General features: G+C 47.1%; 1 protein-coding gene across 1 annotated transcript in view; it reads left to right on the forward strand.

Moving 5' to 3' along the window:
• LOC119381547 (Down syndrome cell adhesion molecule-like protein Dscam2) overlaps positions 1 to 17,073 on the forward strand; it is a 381,434-nt gene that overhangs the window by 73,873 nt on the left and 290,488 nt on the right. The window contains 1 exon segment of the mRNA XM_049412821.1: positions 7,564 to 7,911. Within this exon segment, the coding sequence (XP_049268778.1) occupies positions 7,773 to 7,911 (139 nt within the window). The 5' untranslated portion in view covers positions 7,564 to 7,772.

The following is a 17,073-nucleotide window of genomic DNA, read 5'->3' on the forward strand; positions in this document are numbered from 1 at the left end:
TTAGCGGTGATGCACTACAGAAACACGGCATACCGAGAGCCATATCCTAGCATGATTATTTCAGGCGTTACTTATGCCAGAGATGAAAGAAAACATGAGCCCTACAAGGCTTCAGCAAATGACTTTCCTGAAACAGCTTTAACACGACCATGTGTTCCCAATGCATTCCAGAAGTGGGTTCACCAGCAACACCACATTGAATACACAATCTTGATCCGTGTAGTTCATTCGCCTTGTCAATAGCCTGTAGATGTTGAATATGTGACATGCTGAAGAAGTCTTGAGGTCTCCCGTGTGCAGAATACTAAAATAGCGTCCGTGCTGGCCTCGCTCCGCAGCTTTGACTGCAAATAGCCTTAATCGCCAGAAGCTTGGTGGTGTGTAGGTCTTCCCATGAGGTTCCCTCTATGGACTCAGGGCCGCGAGCCAGTGGCCAGCTGAGGCTCTCAGAGAGGACGTAGAGGACAAGTGAACAGTCTCGACCTTCACTTCTTGAGGCCGGACTGCTGAAATCACCAGCGTGGCCAGCAAGCGCGAGCCTCCTGAGCGTGAACGTGCTCCCGGCCGGTCATCTTCCTCTCTTGCTCTCGAGCCAGTGCCCGATACCTGTTAGCACGGGAAGGGAACTCGAAGCACGACAGGAATAGAGTTCTTTGGTTGTGGGATCGTAGCTGTGGGGGCGCGTTAATAAATTCACATTGCGATTGTCCGATATTTGGGAATAAGATGGAGCTTTCTACACCAAATACTGTTGAAAAGCCGATGGCTCTTAAGACGTAGGTAGTGCTGCGTTTGTGAACCTGGAAATGAAGGAAAATCCTTGTTTGCCTGGTGGCACTACAGTAAAGAAAAATTGGTGATAAAAAAAGTAGAAGTTCCTTTCGTCTCTGTAAAAAGACAAAATCAGTAGATCGAGACGCCTTATCACTGAATGAGCAGAACATTTAAGAAGTCAGTAGATCTAATGATAAAGCAGTAGCTGTGGCATCACTGCGTAGCGGATCTATGGGCGTTTCACTTGGTTCGCGACAGGTGAAATGCACAGAGTATACAGTACGTGTGCGTAGCACTTGCGCGCTGGCAGTTTCTGTGGCAACATGCTCAAATTCCTAAGGACAACAGACTTACACGAGCGGCTGTAGACTTTTTAATGATGCCGCATACCGCAGAAGACTGCCGCTCTGCGCTGTGACGTTATGTGTGTGCGTGTGTGTTCCCCTCTCTTTCTCTCTTTCTTTACTCTTCTTTCGATCTCCCCCATCCCTTCCCCCTGTACAGGGTAGCATACCGGTTATGCCAAACTGGTTAACATCCCTGTCTTTCCTCTCTCCCGTTTTCCTTCCTTCCTTGTAACGAATGTTACATTGCTACAACTGCGGATAGTCAAAACTTCAAACACAGTCGGCGTTGCCCGAACACGAGGCTGCGCTCAGCGAATTATGCAGTATCGTAATCGCCGGTGAATTTTTGAATTTGTCGTAGCTTAATTCGTCGCTTCAGTTGTTCATCAACGCAAAATATTGTGCACGTAAAAATTCTCTTTAGGGGCATTTTCCCACTGAATGTTTGACTTGTGACTGGCCCATGAGCCGAACTTTAAATGCCTGAAATCAAAAGGAAGTGGGCATAAACAGCCTCCTAAGCCAAGCTCTTAAAAAATATCCTGGGCCGGCGCCAGGGGGGGGGGGCTCTGCCCCCCCCCCATGAGGCAGTCCGGGGGGGGGCCCAAGCCCCCCAGCCCCCCCCCCCCCGTACTCTACGCCTATGGATCATAGTATCCTATCGACGTAGCGCTGGGGCGTGGCGGGCCGCAAAAGAAGGGTCCGCGGGCCGCGTGTTTGGGACCCCTGCTCTAAATGGTCAGAATAGTGAGCGTCTTTTGGTTTCCTTCTTCATAGCTCTAATTTTGTCGAACTAACAAAAAACTTATATACTGGCCTACAGGGAACACAGTGCGCAGGAAGAAAAATGTCCTGTCATCTGCTTACTTGAATGAACATCATCATCGTGTCCTAATTGATAGCAATGAATATTGTGTAAACGTTCCCCACTTTTGTCTTTATTTTGTTGATTTCTTGTTGACGGTTGCAGTTCCGGTTTTATCGACGTACTCTTGATAGTCGCAGGCGTTATGACGACGACCTCGTGAGCGAGTAGACAAAATGGCATCCTATATAAAAGGACATAGAAAGACCTTCATTATGCTTCTATTTCCCAAGCTATAGCTATGAATTTTTATGCAAAACTGAGCGCAAAAAGTTGTGTTGTGCTCGTATTTTCTCACAACGTTCTAGCACGAATAGGTACCATTGTCTGAGTTATGTGTCACTCCTGGCCGACGTCGCAGTTCTTGGCGAGCTTTTTTGTTCCTTTGTTCATTCGAGTTGAACGCCAGGAAAAACGGCAATCGTTCCTGTCACGCTTCGTAGGCTTTTCTTGTCTCCAAAATGAGCGCCGCACCACTCCGCGACGAGGACTCGCAGCAACCAAGGCGGCGTCTGCAGGGATAGCTACGTCAGACAAAGTGCAATCTCTAGCTTCACAAGACAACCGCACTGTAGTACATGTCTCCGCGTAGACAGCGGGTCGTCTATTCAGCGGCTACAGCGCCCGCCTTTATACCCCTCGTCAGAATCGCTAAAGCTATTGCTTCGCCTTGTCTCAAGCAAACTTTCTTGTTTCCTTCTCTATAACCCAGCCCACGGTGACAAACGTTTATGGCAAACCGGCTCATCCACTTCCCGAGAACCACCGCGCGGGGCCCCTTATAGCCGGCCTCGTTAATCAGTGCAGCCGCGGCGCTCGATACTCCCGCGTCGTATATTACGGCCCACATATCCTCCACTCATATCGCTTGCCCGCTTGGGGACGTCCGCACGAAATCGTCTCATCGCGCCGCCGGAGGAAAGTATCGCTCTGGGAACGCCATCTGCATAAACGCTGTATCGGAGGTCTAAGGTCTTGACCGCGCTTTGCCATCTCGTTATTACAGCGGCGGAACCGCGGAATTAGCATCAAAAGCTCGTCTATTTCAATCATCCCTTCGAGTCCGACTGCGAAGCGTTGTTTCTTTGTAGCAAACTTCTGATCTCGGCCACTAGTTGCCGACGGGCAGTGCTCAGTGTCTCTAAACCTGAATTACGACACTGCTTTTGATTCTTCTTATTATTATTTCCAAAAAATACGCTCCTCCGTCATTATGTATAACTGAACGTTGTCTCTAATGGCTTCAACGGAGTTACGCCCCATGCTGCAACCATTTTCTCAGAACCTTCGCTTTACATTTAATCGCTACGAAAATTTTTTCGAGAATACTACGAAAGAATGATGTTGATTTTGATCCTTTCTCTCTCCTTTCGTTGCACTTTTTTTCTTTCTTTGTATCCAAACATATCATTCTAGAGAGATCCAATCCAACTGTACTTGTTGTTTTACAATGCATTGCACGCCTAAAACGCAAGTTGCCGCTGAAATAATTAAATAAATGAGCAAGCAAAAAATAAGTAAATAAAAATCACGATCGTCTTTTCTTGAACGAAAGTCAAATTTGGGTTATTGAATTGCACATATGTAAACTCCAATAATTAAAAAAAAAAATAACCAGTTACTCGGCACATGTATAATGCTCTTTAAAAATACACGTTAGCTCTCTTTTGGATAGCCGCACCTCCCAGGACTCTCCGACGAGAGTTAACATGTATCTTTGAGGAGTTATATACATGGCAAGTCCGGAGACACCTAAAAGAGTAACAGGTAATCATAATAAATGCCAAGCGTTTCTTAGCGAACGAAAGGCACTTTGACCGTTTCTATCTATCTATTTATCCAGCCGCCTAAGTCTTGGCTCTCTCGAAGTCGTCTCCTTAGCTTGGTACATACCAAAATTGTCATATAAGGACGTAAATGTATGACGAATACGATAGGTAGGTAATAAACTTTATTTAGAGTCCAACGAGGAATCACTGGCCCAGGCTAGCCCTCCAGGAGCCGTCGTCCGGGGAACATGGTGCGACGTCCTCGGCGATAGCCCTTGCTCGCTGGACAGCCCAGATTCGGTCCACTAGATGTGGGCTGAGATGGGCGGCTCGCCACCGCTCAGCCAGTCGTCATAGGGTACACACTCCCTCGTCCGGGTAGTGGCGGCCAATGCCGCACTCGCACTTTCAAAGTATGTGTGCCATGTCGGCTGTCTCGTGCCTGCACCACGAATAGCCGGGTGACTGGTGGAGCGACGGACAGAGCCTGTTCAGATGCCGGGGATATTCGAATGTGTCAGTGTGCAGAAGTCTCAGGTCAGACGCCTGAGACCTCTCTAGCTGCTTGTGGGGTGGTGGGTATAGTTGTCGCGTTTTCCTGTAGTGGCTGAGGATCTCGTGGTACGTGGCCATGATTTCCTTGCAGTCCTGCAAGGCTTCGGGGTCTGTTATCATCTTCGCAGAAGAATGTCCTCCAACCTTGGGTGCCTCGCCATCGACGACGTCTCGCACAGCGGTGGCCCTTTCGTCCGCGTCGCGGCGGTTTAGCAGTCTCGCGACGCAGTGGGCATGCTTGTTGTGGTTCGACGGGAGGTGGGGTCTTTGTTCGTTGCCAAGTTATTTCACATGTGCGCGGAACCACTTGAGAGATTTGGTTTTGATTTGTTTTTGAAGAAAACGGTGCCAATTCTGGTCACCCGACTACAGAAGAAAGTGGCAGCCGCCACGAACCTGATACGAAGAGTCACAAACAGGAGGAAGAGAATGAGAGAGCACAACGTAGTGAGACTAATGCAGGCGTACGCTCTTAGCCACCTGACGTACGTTGCTGCTCACGTCAATTGGAGTTGCAGCAAAATTAACAAGCTGGATACGATCATCCGCAGGGCTTACAAAACTGTACTAGGCGTAGCCCACTACATGGCCAACTGCCGGCTTTTCGAGCAGGGCGATCACAACACGCTCGCCGAAATCATCGAAGCTCAGAGGACGGCCCAGCTCGGGAGGCTGTCGGGCACCAGGACCGGAAGAACCATCCTGGATTCATAGTCTATATCAACCCAGATTTCGGAAATCTTGACCCGATATTGTGAAGGAGCCCGGGGTCGGTGATGTTATGGATAGGTTAAATATCTCGATGTAAGCAAAGAATAAACATCACGGCTCCAGCCGGGATCGAACCCAGGCGTTTTGCATGGCAGACAAGTATTCTACCACAGAGCCACGCCAACGCTTCAAACTCTTTCGTAAAAAGACGCTGTACAAGCGTCATTTCATGACAACGCCAAACGGGGTTGCAGTAACGGCTCTCCGCATTTATATCAATGTAACAAACATTACATATCTATGACTCCTCAAGCTACAGTCAAGCGTAGCGCGAATACGCCTACAACTGCTACAACTGTTACGTCTTCACCCCGCAGCGTGCACTTCGTGTCGATGAAGCTGACGTCTCTACTCTAACGCGAGCGCCACATTACGCCGAACCATGAGCTGCCCTACACACGCCATTGTACTCGGCGTGCCTGGTAAGCACAGGATATGCGCAGAACTAAACTGACACGAAGACCTCGAACCGCCTCGTAACGCCTGGCTCAAAGTGAAAAATCTGGCATAGGCTGCTACTGCCTGACTGCTCCGCATGAAATTGATTCCCACAATGCGTGGGACCTTCGGATTATTTCTTTTAAATTTTATTATTAGAGGGTAGCAGAGTTGACGACGTAACAGTCGGCGATAGGCATTTCACGCTGTCTATACTTGTGGTGCATCGGAAGGCAAGCTCTTAGATTGCGTTCTGCGCATCGAACTAAGTTAAATGTGGGCTGCAACATTCGCGAGCGCATTCCGAGGCCTCCTTTCGAACGAACAAAAGTTCTACAAGGAAATATAGCCGTACAGCGTGAGTTTGTCCCCACGCATAGTTCAAGAACACCATCGTTCTATTGACAATTGACTATTGCTCAGTGCAACCGACACATACGAGTCAGCGCATTTATTTATTTCCTTCTTTTCTTTCCCTTCTCTCTCTTTCTCATCGTTCCACTCCCCTTTCCCATTTTGCAAGCGTAGGGTAGCCAACCACACATGTTTCTGGTTAACTTCCCCGCCTTCTCTCTTTCGTTTTCTTCCTTCCTTCATCTTTCTGGATACCAACAACAACAACAAAAACAAAAAGGAACGAATAGAAAAAAACAAATGACGCTCTATTCGTACTTCCCAAAGAACACCTTCATTTCACCTCCACTCCTCGTCGTCACGGATCTTCGCAGTGAAACGAAATAAAGATATATTCTTGAAAACGTGCTCTGGTTCGACAGTACCCGACTTCCCTGGGCGATAAGGAAGACAGATTTGCTTCTTACCAAGGTTTGCATTCGACAGAATTATTAACAAGTGCCAAAACTCCTGACTTCATGACCTACGAAAGCGGATGGCTTGAGGTGACATGACTAACATATTGACTTCTTTGCCTCGACACAAGAGGGAAATGAATCGAACCGTCCGACTTAGTTTTCGTGACATTTAAGTGGCTTCAACGACATTTCCTGCGTCATTCGGTCTAAGCTCGACTTACAGATAAATAAATGAATGAACGCATTGCTCATGCGACGAGAACTTCTTATCTCGTAGCTTTATAGAAATTTCCCGCGGCGTTTCCTTAAAATGTTTCTCTTGTGGGCTTTTCACTTTGTAGTGACAGCATTTCGTCGGTAAACGTCGTAGAAGAGCGAAGAATGAAAGCAGAAAAGCACACCAGCTAACTCAGCGTCGTGAACTTGTCTTGTTACTTTATTGAATTACTTGGGCTTCAAAAAGCACGTGAAGGTCGTTTACAGTGCTGTTGTGATTCTCTAGAAGGCAAGCGCGTTTTTTTTATAATAAGTATTCTCGTTTAGAAGCTACGGTGGAATCGGCACTAACCAGTTTCTCTAGATGTCTCCTTCCAGACTTGTTGGCTTTACTTCTCAAAATATTCACGCCACCGTACTTTTTTTAAGTACGCCGAGGCAACAAAACTCTGAGGGCACACGTAATTATGGCGAATCAATGCATTTCTAACAAAGTGACATGTTATAATTGATCGCCGTGCAAAGCTGTTCAAACGTTTCAAGCTGAAAGGACAAAGCTCGGGCAAATTCATGCATTTAATTCTCTCCTCTGATTTGCTGGTTAAAACAGTAAGAGCGAGAGAGACAGGGAGAAAGGCAAAGTAAAGACAGGGAGGTTAACCACGTCGCATCCGGTTTGCTACCCTACACGGGGGGAGGGGATGAAAAGAATAAAGAAATGAAGAAGGAATGACAGGACAACTAATACGCTTGCACGCATAGCATGGTTCACTGTGCATAGCCAGAAGATTTCAAACTGCGAACTGTTACATAGTACAAACATAGTAAAACAGCAATAAACAATGTAGACACTTCCGCAAGAGATGCTTCGAGTAATTCTTGCACGAATCTCTGTGTTCTGTACAGCGCATGGCTACCCGCATGCCGCGACGGATGATCACGGATACCACGTTTGTACGAAGCGCGCATTGTTTTAAGTCCCTTATTTTTCTTTTTTTTTTCCTGATCTCCAACAGGACTGGCGCTAGCGTTGGCTCCGAGACCAGTGGAGGCAATTTCCGAGCCCCGGGCGCCGCACTTCCTTCACGAGCCGCCGTCGCGCGTCGAGTTCCTCAACGGCACTGGAGCCGTGGTGCCATGCGTGGCGCACGGCTCGCCGCCGCCCCGAGTGACGTGGTCGACGCGGGCGGGCCAGCCGCTGCACGAGGTTCCGGGACTGCGCCACATGCGCGCTGACGGCTCGCTCGTGCTGCCCCCGTTCCGGGCCGAGGACTTCAAGGAGGACGTGCACAGCGCCGTCTACCGCTGCCTCGCCACCAACTCGATGGGCACCATCGGCAGCCACGACGTGCGCGTTCGCGCCGGTGAGCTGTCTCAAGTATTTTCTGCTTAGCATAAAACAATAGAGGACTCAATACTTTTACTGAGGTTCTTTCAAGATAATGTTGCTGTTAAAACAAATGGTTACCAAAATTACTCAGCGTTAGCCGAGACTGCACACGGTGCCAATAATTTAACCATACATGTCCATTATTTAGCCAATACCAGCCAACGTTGGTCAATGCTAACTAAGGAGGAGGAAGAAGAAATAGGCGGAATGACAGGGAGGTTAGCCAATTCTCAGACCGGCTGGCTACACTGTGCTTGAGAAAGGGGTAAAGGGAATGAAATATGACAGAAAAGAGACGTTATAAAGAACTGAAAGAATAATGAAAAATGGAGAAAAAGGGGAAAAAGAGGGGAGAAAAAAAGAGAGAAGAATACATTGTACGACACTGCTTAGTCTGTCTCTAAAACCGGTAGTCCTTAAGAAACGCAACAACGCTCTCAAAGCATTCTGCGCTGAGGACGGTCTCGGCCAGCGGCCCGACATCCCTTCCTCCGATAATTCAGAATCAGAATCACGAGCACTTTTATTTCAGCACCCGACTCCCAAAATAAAAAAAAATATCAGACTCCGAAATGTTGATCATCATACCGTATAGGTGAAGCAGTGCACTTGGAAGACGACGAAAGGGACAGGAATCACACGGCATTCGCTACCAATGTTGACAGTATGCGAGAATATACGGTAGTTGAATCCCGGCCCGAAGTATTCGTCCTACACAGTTGCACAGTGCTACAGGCAGATGACCAGAAAGACAATGTAAAAGAAATGATTTACCGAAGCAATGTAATCTGACAATGGATACATCAAAGACAGCGAACCTGCATAGGCGCGTTCTCACGCTCGGCCATGCGCTCGAATGCGATAGTAGTTTGTTATTATCTGTGACAATGGCGGCCCCAACGCAGGCTCATAGCAGAGTGTACGCTGTCATTTTGCCTCTTCTTTAACTTTCTAATGTTGTTGGTCCCTTTCGTCTATTCCATCATGTCAAGGTGCTTGTTGCATAGTCGAACAGTTTTATTATCAATTGACGGCGCTCCAAAGCAAGTGCGACACATTGGGCCCACTAGCGCTACAGCACGCTAATTATGCGCAAAATGTGTGCTGTTGTACGTGTCAATAGACGTTTGAAAAGTTTATGTAACTTTTGTTTTGAAATATTACTGCAGCTAGTTTTTGGCCATAGCACTCCACGAACGGAAGCGCATAGCGCGCAGGGAAAGTGCGCAGGATTTTATGGAACGCGGAAGCAATTAGGCTTAGTGCGTGCGTTCTTGAAGAGAAATAAGCACTATGTGTTTGTCTTGTTACACGTGCTACGGATTAAAATACAATGCTTAATTTCGTGAGTGAACAAAGGAAAATGTGAAGCTGTCGCTTTATTTTTCGTTTAGAGCACAGGCGCCGCCAGTTCGTTTATCCATAAATGAAAAGGTTACCTCGCATTACGCGTTCTTGAAGAGTGAACAGCAAGCAATATTTTTCACTCTTGTAATACTTGTAATCCTTAAGTAATGACTCGCGGAGGGCTTCTTTACGGTAATAATTTAAAGGTAAGTGAACAGGGTAGGTACGAAAGGTCACGTGCACGGCAGTGCAAAAGAAAAGATTTAATTATCACAAGCCGCTCTTTCACAACGCTATTACTTCTTAGTAATCGTACGAGGCAAGGTTTACTTTTGAGTGCGTAAAATACCGTAGTAGGTAATCAAACGAAACATCGAGAACTTGAAGCGACTTGTTGCTATAGTCTTGTTTCTTCAGGCATGATGCAGCGTAGAATGAGGCAAGAAAATGTTTAGCACTTATTAATTGATACATAGACAGCCTGTGTCGCATACAAGCTGTATATTCCTGCGGCTCCATGAGCAGTCACGTATTTTGTTCCTTTGAATAGACGAGACGTATCGCTCATTTTGCACCTCAGGCCTCTTTATGTAATTTCATCAACACGTAGATTATTGTTTAATCCAGTGGGGAACTGCGTGGCGCCATGATTCGAACCACGAACCTCTTGCATGCGAGGAGGATGCTCTACCTGTACGCCATCGCTGCCCTTGATTCATTGGATAAACATGAGAGAGGCATCTGCCTTGCTGTGGGCATAGTCAAGGGCTAGTTATGATGACGATATTTCATTTTTATATGACCGCTGCAGAGGTTTTAGTAATACGCCTATTATTTTTTTTTTCATTCAATAGTCAAAATGCCTGCAGGTGAAAGGCCTAAAGAACTCGAGGAGGACAAACAATAGACGTTTAAGCAATGCCACTCACGAGAACCGCGTGGAAAACGCGATTCGTGCGCCGCGTGTATGAAGCTCATTCTTTGCGTCAAGAGTGAGAGCAGTATTTTGGTTCCATTCCTGCGTTATGTGCGTCTTTTTAACCGAAATTATGCTTCATATCAAGTAGTACCAACGATGCTATGAACAAGTTCGTTTCAATTGTGAGTACCTTTATCTTCTGGCCAATAACATCACGGCTACAATCACGAAGAGTCATTTGCAGTGTTCGCCATCACTTAAAAGCACACTTGCCGTTTCCCCTATGTCACTCGCTACGCTATTCTGGGTCTGTTGCAAGAATAATGATATTGCGGGCACTAGTTATGTGCTTCTTTCTCATCTGTGCATTATCATAATCACAGTTTGTCTCTCTGTCCTCATCGTCACCGTGTGTCATTGTCATCATCATCTGGTGTGTGCGCGTTCTGCCCGTTTTCTTCCGAGGCCTTGAGTCTAATAAGCGTCGTTTCAACCAAGACATCATACGTAGTGGGGGTGGATTTCCGGTCCTCGGTCAGCCCGGTCTACCCCCTGGAGCTTCGTTCAGGCCGCCGCTTGCCCCCACTGTCCGGCAGCATGTAGCAGAACGAGCCCGCCGGCGCTGATGCCATCTCTACCCCTCTGCCGCACGCCGTGCCTCCTGTTATCATACGTGGCCACCACTGTGACCTTTCGCTCTTCGCTGGTCTTCGTGGAGAAGACGTCGAGGACTGGCTCGATGACTACGACCGCGTGAGTGCCCACGCGTAGAAATTCTAGGAGCTTCTAAATGCTTTCGATTCCTGGGACCTGTATAGAACGACCATAAATCGTTAGTGTACCCACTTAACAGCGCACCCGCAAAAGAATAAAAGCAACGCTAACACACTCACCCACTCACGCCACTGTCGATCGCCAAAACAAAGCGAGGAGCCCAAGCCCGCATTTAGCAACGCAGTAAGTAACGCGGCACCATAATACACCGCGAAAGGCAGCATCGCATTGCGCGGCCAATCAGAGAACCATTAGCGCTGTCCGATAGTACATTCCGTTCTCGCTTTCGCTTTTCCTTTCTCTCTCTTTCTTTTATACTTTGTTTCAAGATAGACGGCGCATTAACGAGTCAGAGAACGAAGAAGCGAGAATTGACGGCAGCTACACAATTCGAGAGACTCGCTCCGATCGGCCACATTGTGCCCGAGATGTGTGACCAATACCGCGTAATGAGAGAGAGTGGGAAAGAGAGCCCGAGAATGAACGCGGCGCCGCTAACGAGCTCGTAGCGTCAACCGCAAGTGACGGTCTCGCCCACACTCTTAGCGCGCGGTCGTTGCCGAGGCTGGCTGGCTATACTGACTGGCGCGTGGCTGGTGAGGACGTAATCTGCGCGCCGCGCGCCACTCATCGATCTCGGCAGCGCGTTGCTCGCCGCCGGGAACCGGCCTCGGCTGCGGCCGCCGAAGGCGACCAAAGTTTTCTGCCCAGCCTGCTTGGTCTGGGGCTGATCGAACATGCAAATTACCGAAAGGTGGCCGCGAGCATTACGTTACACGCGCCGTATAAAACAACACAGCCTCCCTCCCGCCGCTGCCGGCTTCCGCAGCGTCTCATTCTATCTCTCTCGGCACACGCTGCGAACCAAACGGCGCACTATCCGTTTGCCGGTTCCCGCACTCAAAGCCTGAACTTCCCGAAGAACTTGAGATGGTCGCAGGAGACCGGAGCTCCGACAACGGAAGAGTACGCAGTGGGAGGCAAAAAAGAGAGATAGAGAGAGGGGGGGTTTGGGGAAAGGAGATGTTTCCCGGTTTCCCGAAATCGGCCACAATCCTCGGGATTCTGGAGCGTGCCGTGCCTTCTGGACGGCTTTCTCTCCCCGAGACGCAAGGCTTTTTGGGGAACTCCAGCGGAGCGTGAAATGCCTCGTTGTTGGGCTCCGATGGCGTCGGCGGCCGAGTAGAATCCGGATTAGGAGGCCTTCAGCCACGGGCAAGCCGTGGGCCTGAACGTTCTCCCGGTGCGTTTGATCGGGCGCACAGTGCATGCGAACGGCATGTGTACACACGCGCGTCCTGCGGTGACGCCAAGTCGAGTGAACGGTTCACCGGCGGAATGTCGATGGATTTTCTTGTCTTTCTATTTTTTTTCTTTAGTGCAGCAGCTAGCTATTTGTGTGTGGTTACATTTCTCGCGTATTGGCGCTACCACTCTCCGTTTGTCTTGCTAATGTGCGACCGCGAGGAAGGTATATGTATAGTTCGTATGGCTGCGAACTTACGTAAATTGTCGCCGGAGTGCTGTTTGCATTGGGCGTCGTGCTTTTAGCCCTGCGTTGGCGTGGGGCTCGAAAAGGCACGTACGTTTTTGGGGTTGTTTGGTGAGCTATATACCACAGAATAAATATATTTTGCGAGAACGAAATAGAAAATCAAAACATATATATAGATGAAACTTTTTTACACTCTACATCTACATGCATCTATGTTAATATATTTGTTTAATTATTACATTAAATTATCAATTAATTAATAATTCGTTCATTGAATTTCCTTTTTGTAGCTGCGATCAATTTTCAATTTCAATTTCAATTTATTTCGGACATAGTTACATAACATGAAATATGTCCACGAGGCCAAGCAAAAGGAGACTCGTATGTCTCCTGACGAGGCCTTCACCCTGGACTTACACGTCGGACAGCAGGAGCCAGTTCAGAGAAAATAAATACAATGCTCATTGCACAGCTTATATAAACAACATGAACAGTAAAAACACATGGGAAAAAAATTATACAAAGTTTACATTGTTCAGGTTTAACAATATTATAAAGTTATACAAATATGCAAAATTACATAATTTTCACGTTCATAGCAAAATAATTGTGTATTTCAAGGAGGCAGGAAAAGTAGCTTTACTTGTTTTTTAAAACGAGACATACTTGAGTTCTGATTGGCCAATTCGATTAGGGATGGGTATGCATTCAACAATGAAATAATCTGATAATCTATAGTTTTAGTACCATAATTAGTTCTTGGTCTTGATCCCGTCAGTGAAATAGTGCGAAGGTCATATGCCACTTGTCTGTTTAGATATTTGTTTGAAAACCTGGTACGATCGTGTTTGAATTCGCGGAAAATCATTGTTGCCAAAGAAAGCTTATATAACTCTGAAAATGGTGGTACGTTCAGAGTTTTATACAGTGAGTCAGTTGATGGGGGAGGATGGGAAGAAATCATTTTAGGCTCCTTTTTTGTAGAGAGGAAACACGTTCAGCATCCGTCTTGTTGCACGTACCCCATACTAGGTGATAATATGTTAGGTGGGAATGAATAAAAGCAAAGTACAATTGTTTTCTAACACGCAACGTCAATAAATATTTTAGCCTGTATAACATACCAAGAGACCTAGACAGCTTAGCACGAACATAATTTATGTGCTCGGACCAGCTGAGGTCAAACCTAAAAACGACTCCCAAGAATCGGCAAGAGTTGACTGGCGTTATTATATTGCTGTTGATACTCAATAAGTTATGAAGAAGTGGTTTATTTGTTGGACGAAATATTACGTACTATTAAATATTAGTAACATTGTATCGCCTATAAAGAAATTCTGAAACAACAGAGCCATCTTACCGTTGCCAGCACATTTTCCATATGACTTCCATCTAAATAAAGAGGAACATGGAGAAAAATAACAAGAGTTGAAGGGAGATAAAAAAATCACTTAAATGGCTATATAGCACTGATATACTTAGTAAAATGAAATGACTAAGCAGACAGGCCTGCGTGGAAACTGTAAAGCTTATAACAGACGAGCGAATGAATTGAAATGGGATCGGGTAAAAGAAAAACGGGTTCACAACAACAGAGAGTAAAAACTTATAATCACCCATCTACGATCGGCCCCTGCCACGGCTGTATTCATATGCGAGAAATTGGTGTTGCAGCGCCTTGTAGATCTGGCCGCACAAACTGAATATGCAACTATCTCGAATTGTTTTTTTTTAATGCGCCAATGCAACGGATCAGTTGCACAAGGCGTGTCCGACTGCTGATTCATATCGTTTGCTACGCTTCTTTAGTGCATACACATTAAGAAGGGTACACCAGCGTTTGCTGTCCTCCACCACCGTCACTATGCGGCCACGAGCTCTTGTCAACAGATCCCCGATCATGATCACAAGAAAAAAATTACACCATCTCCCGCTAAAGGGGCCATGAGGCAATGCGAAACCGGAGCACTTGCACGATCGCGTTCCGTTGGCGTTCGTTCGGCATGCTACCAACCTCGCGTCGTGGAACGCAAAGAGGAACACTACGCACATCGTGTCTTCCCTCTAGCCTGGCCGTTAATTCTCACAGGGCGAGCGGGGAACGCGGTCGACAGGCGCGCGAGAGGGAAGCAGCGTAGGAGAGGAGAGAGAGGGGGAGGGGACGCGCATGCGCTGGCCCTCATCGCGGCGCTGCGCAGGAGAGAATTTCGGCTTGTCGAGCGTGCATTTCAGAGGAGCCAACCGAGGCAAGGGCTGGACTGAACGCGCGCAGCGCTCTGCCATTTGAAGGAGAAGAGACTAGAGGAGGAGAGTAGCGTATGCGCCGTGAGAGCACAAGCGAGAACGCAGGAGAAGCGCAAGTAGGTGCTGGTAGGGAAGTGGAGAGAGTAACGCGCAGCTGTTGGAGAGAGGGAAGGAGGAGAGTTGCGCATGCGTAGTGTGAGTGCGGACAAGCAGGCCGCGGGACATACCCCCGAGCAAGAGATCTTGAACGTCTTGTCCACTGGACCATCCAAGCGGCCGTTTGTGCGTCGTGTGCTTATTTGCACACCTAACTTCTTTTTGGGGGCGAATCTTTGCTAACTAGATTGTCTATCTCTCGATATATCCTTTAACTTACCCTCCATTATATTCCGTCTACGTTTTGTGTGTGCTGAAACGCTGTGATAAAAAGTTTGCTGCTAAACTAGCACGCCCACAAACGTAATCTAATTTCGCTCCTGACGCGTGTAAAATCGTAATTGGTTCATTGACTGAGTAGTCTGCCCTCACCAAGCAGCATCTACACAATGATTGAAGACGCATAGTTGATCTTTATTTCTTGTCAGTGACCGCCTCTGTGTTTCCCAAATGTGAATTTAAAAGTCAATAAGCGAGAGTTTTTGCATGTGACGCCGCCGTCGGCTGGTGGCTGTTCCACGCTGAAAGTATAGACTGGTGACACGCTGACAACAGCAGAAATCCATAACCACTCAATCACCACGACAGGTGCCCGAGTTCTTGAAACAGTATTCGCTGCATAGAAAACAAGGGATAGCACAATCTATCATTTGATATATTTAGCTCGACGGCTCCTATTTAAATTCGTGCAAGCAAAAGACTTGTGTTTTTCTTTTTCGACAACCAGTGCATTCGATTTTATTAGGTTTGCTGCCTTAAATAGGAAAGGCTGAAATTAAATAACTGTATAAAGTTATCAGATTCCTAGGGCTTCGAAAACGTCGACCACCTGGTGTTTTTTCACGTGTATATCTAAATCTAAGTACATGGGCCTCTAGCGCTTTCGCCTCCATCGAAAATGCGACTGCAGTGGGCGGGAGCCAATCAGCGGCATTCAGACGAGCAGCCGAACACCGTAACCACTGTACTATCGCGTAGGAAGAATGGGAAGAGTTATAAGAAATAACAGTTAACACAACCATTCTTATGTTGGCAAGATACGGCGTCCAACCTTTCTGTTTACCTCTCCAGGAAAATTGATGGGGCAGTACGCGGTGCGCGCTTTTTGCTGGTGCGCTTCCGTCACGTCGGAATAATATAATAACTACCAGCCGACGTGCCTAAAGCACGTGTAGGAGGCCGTAGTGCAATCTCACGCTGTTAAATAAGCCGTAGGCTGATGCGACAAACCGCAAGAGAGGTATCCATAGATTAATCGCTAGCCAGGTAACCACCGTTTGAGCACTCGCTTAAGTCTCTTCATTTATAGTTCGGTTGTATTTTCATGCAGTTTACACTTTGACTCGATTAGGTTTAGTTAGTGTATCCTGAAGGTGGCTGCCACTTTTTTTATTGATTTTTTATGTATAAGTTATAGAGAAATTTCGGTAAGAATGAATTTTGGAACATATAGACGGTGACCAGTTGTCTACTGGGTCGCAAAAAAACGCTGTCGAGAAACGTACAACGGTGGATTAGGTAGCGTGCTTAGAAATGGGAGAATTGCAGGCGCAAGATGAGTCAGGCAAGGCGAGCGAGCGAGAGAGAAAGAGGGAGAAAGAGATGTAGAGTTGAAGTCAGTAAGCGACTGTTGAAGTAAATTAACGTGATAACTATACCAATAATAATGTAGTGCATGATGTTGACCATGATAGACAAAATGGCAATGACGTCGAGTGAGGAGGTGAATCACTTCCTTGTCTATCGATGTCTCTTTTGCATATAGCAATCTTGCTTTTTCTGTTTGTTTGTTTGTTTGTTTTATATATGAAGAGGCCCCTTTTTTGTCTTTATGCATGCTGGCTGCTGGCTACTAGGTGCTGTGCCGCCAACCGTACGAGGACACGAGCTCCCGGATGTGTGCAACTAAGTACGTGGTACTGTGTATGCGAACGTTGTTTGTCAAGCAACGGCACAGCGTATGTGCCTGTGGGTATATGCTCGAATGTCCATGTGGAATGAATGGCAAAAAGTGCAGAAGTCGGCAGCGTAAGAATAAAGAAGTCAGCTCTAAAATGGTGACGCAGGTACCGACAGCGGTAACAGTCGACAGCGTATAAGAACGTAATAAGTGAAATGGAAACAGCGTGTGCATTGAGCGAGGACCGTTGAAGCTATATATATAACTGAAAAAAAAAGAGCAAAGAAGTCAAGACATCGCG

This window comes from Rhipicephalus sanguineus, chromosome 2 (genome assembly GCF_013339695.2).
Source record: "Rhipicephalus sanguineus isolate Rsan-2018 chromosome 2, BIME_Rsan_1.4, whole genome shotgun sequence".
In the NCBI taxonomy this organism is placed as follows: domain Eukaryota; kingdom Metazoa; phylum Arthropoda; class Arachnida; order Ixodida; family Ixodidae; genus Rhipicephalus; species Rhipicephalus sanguineus.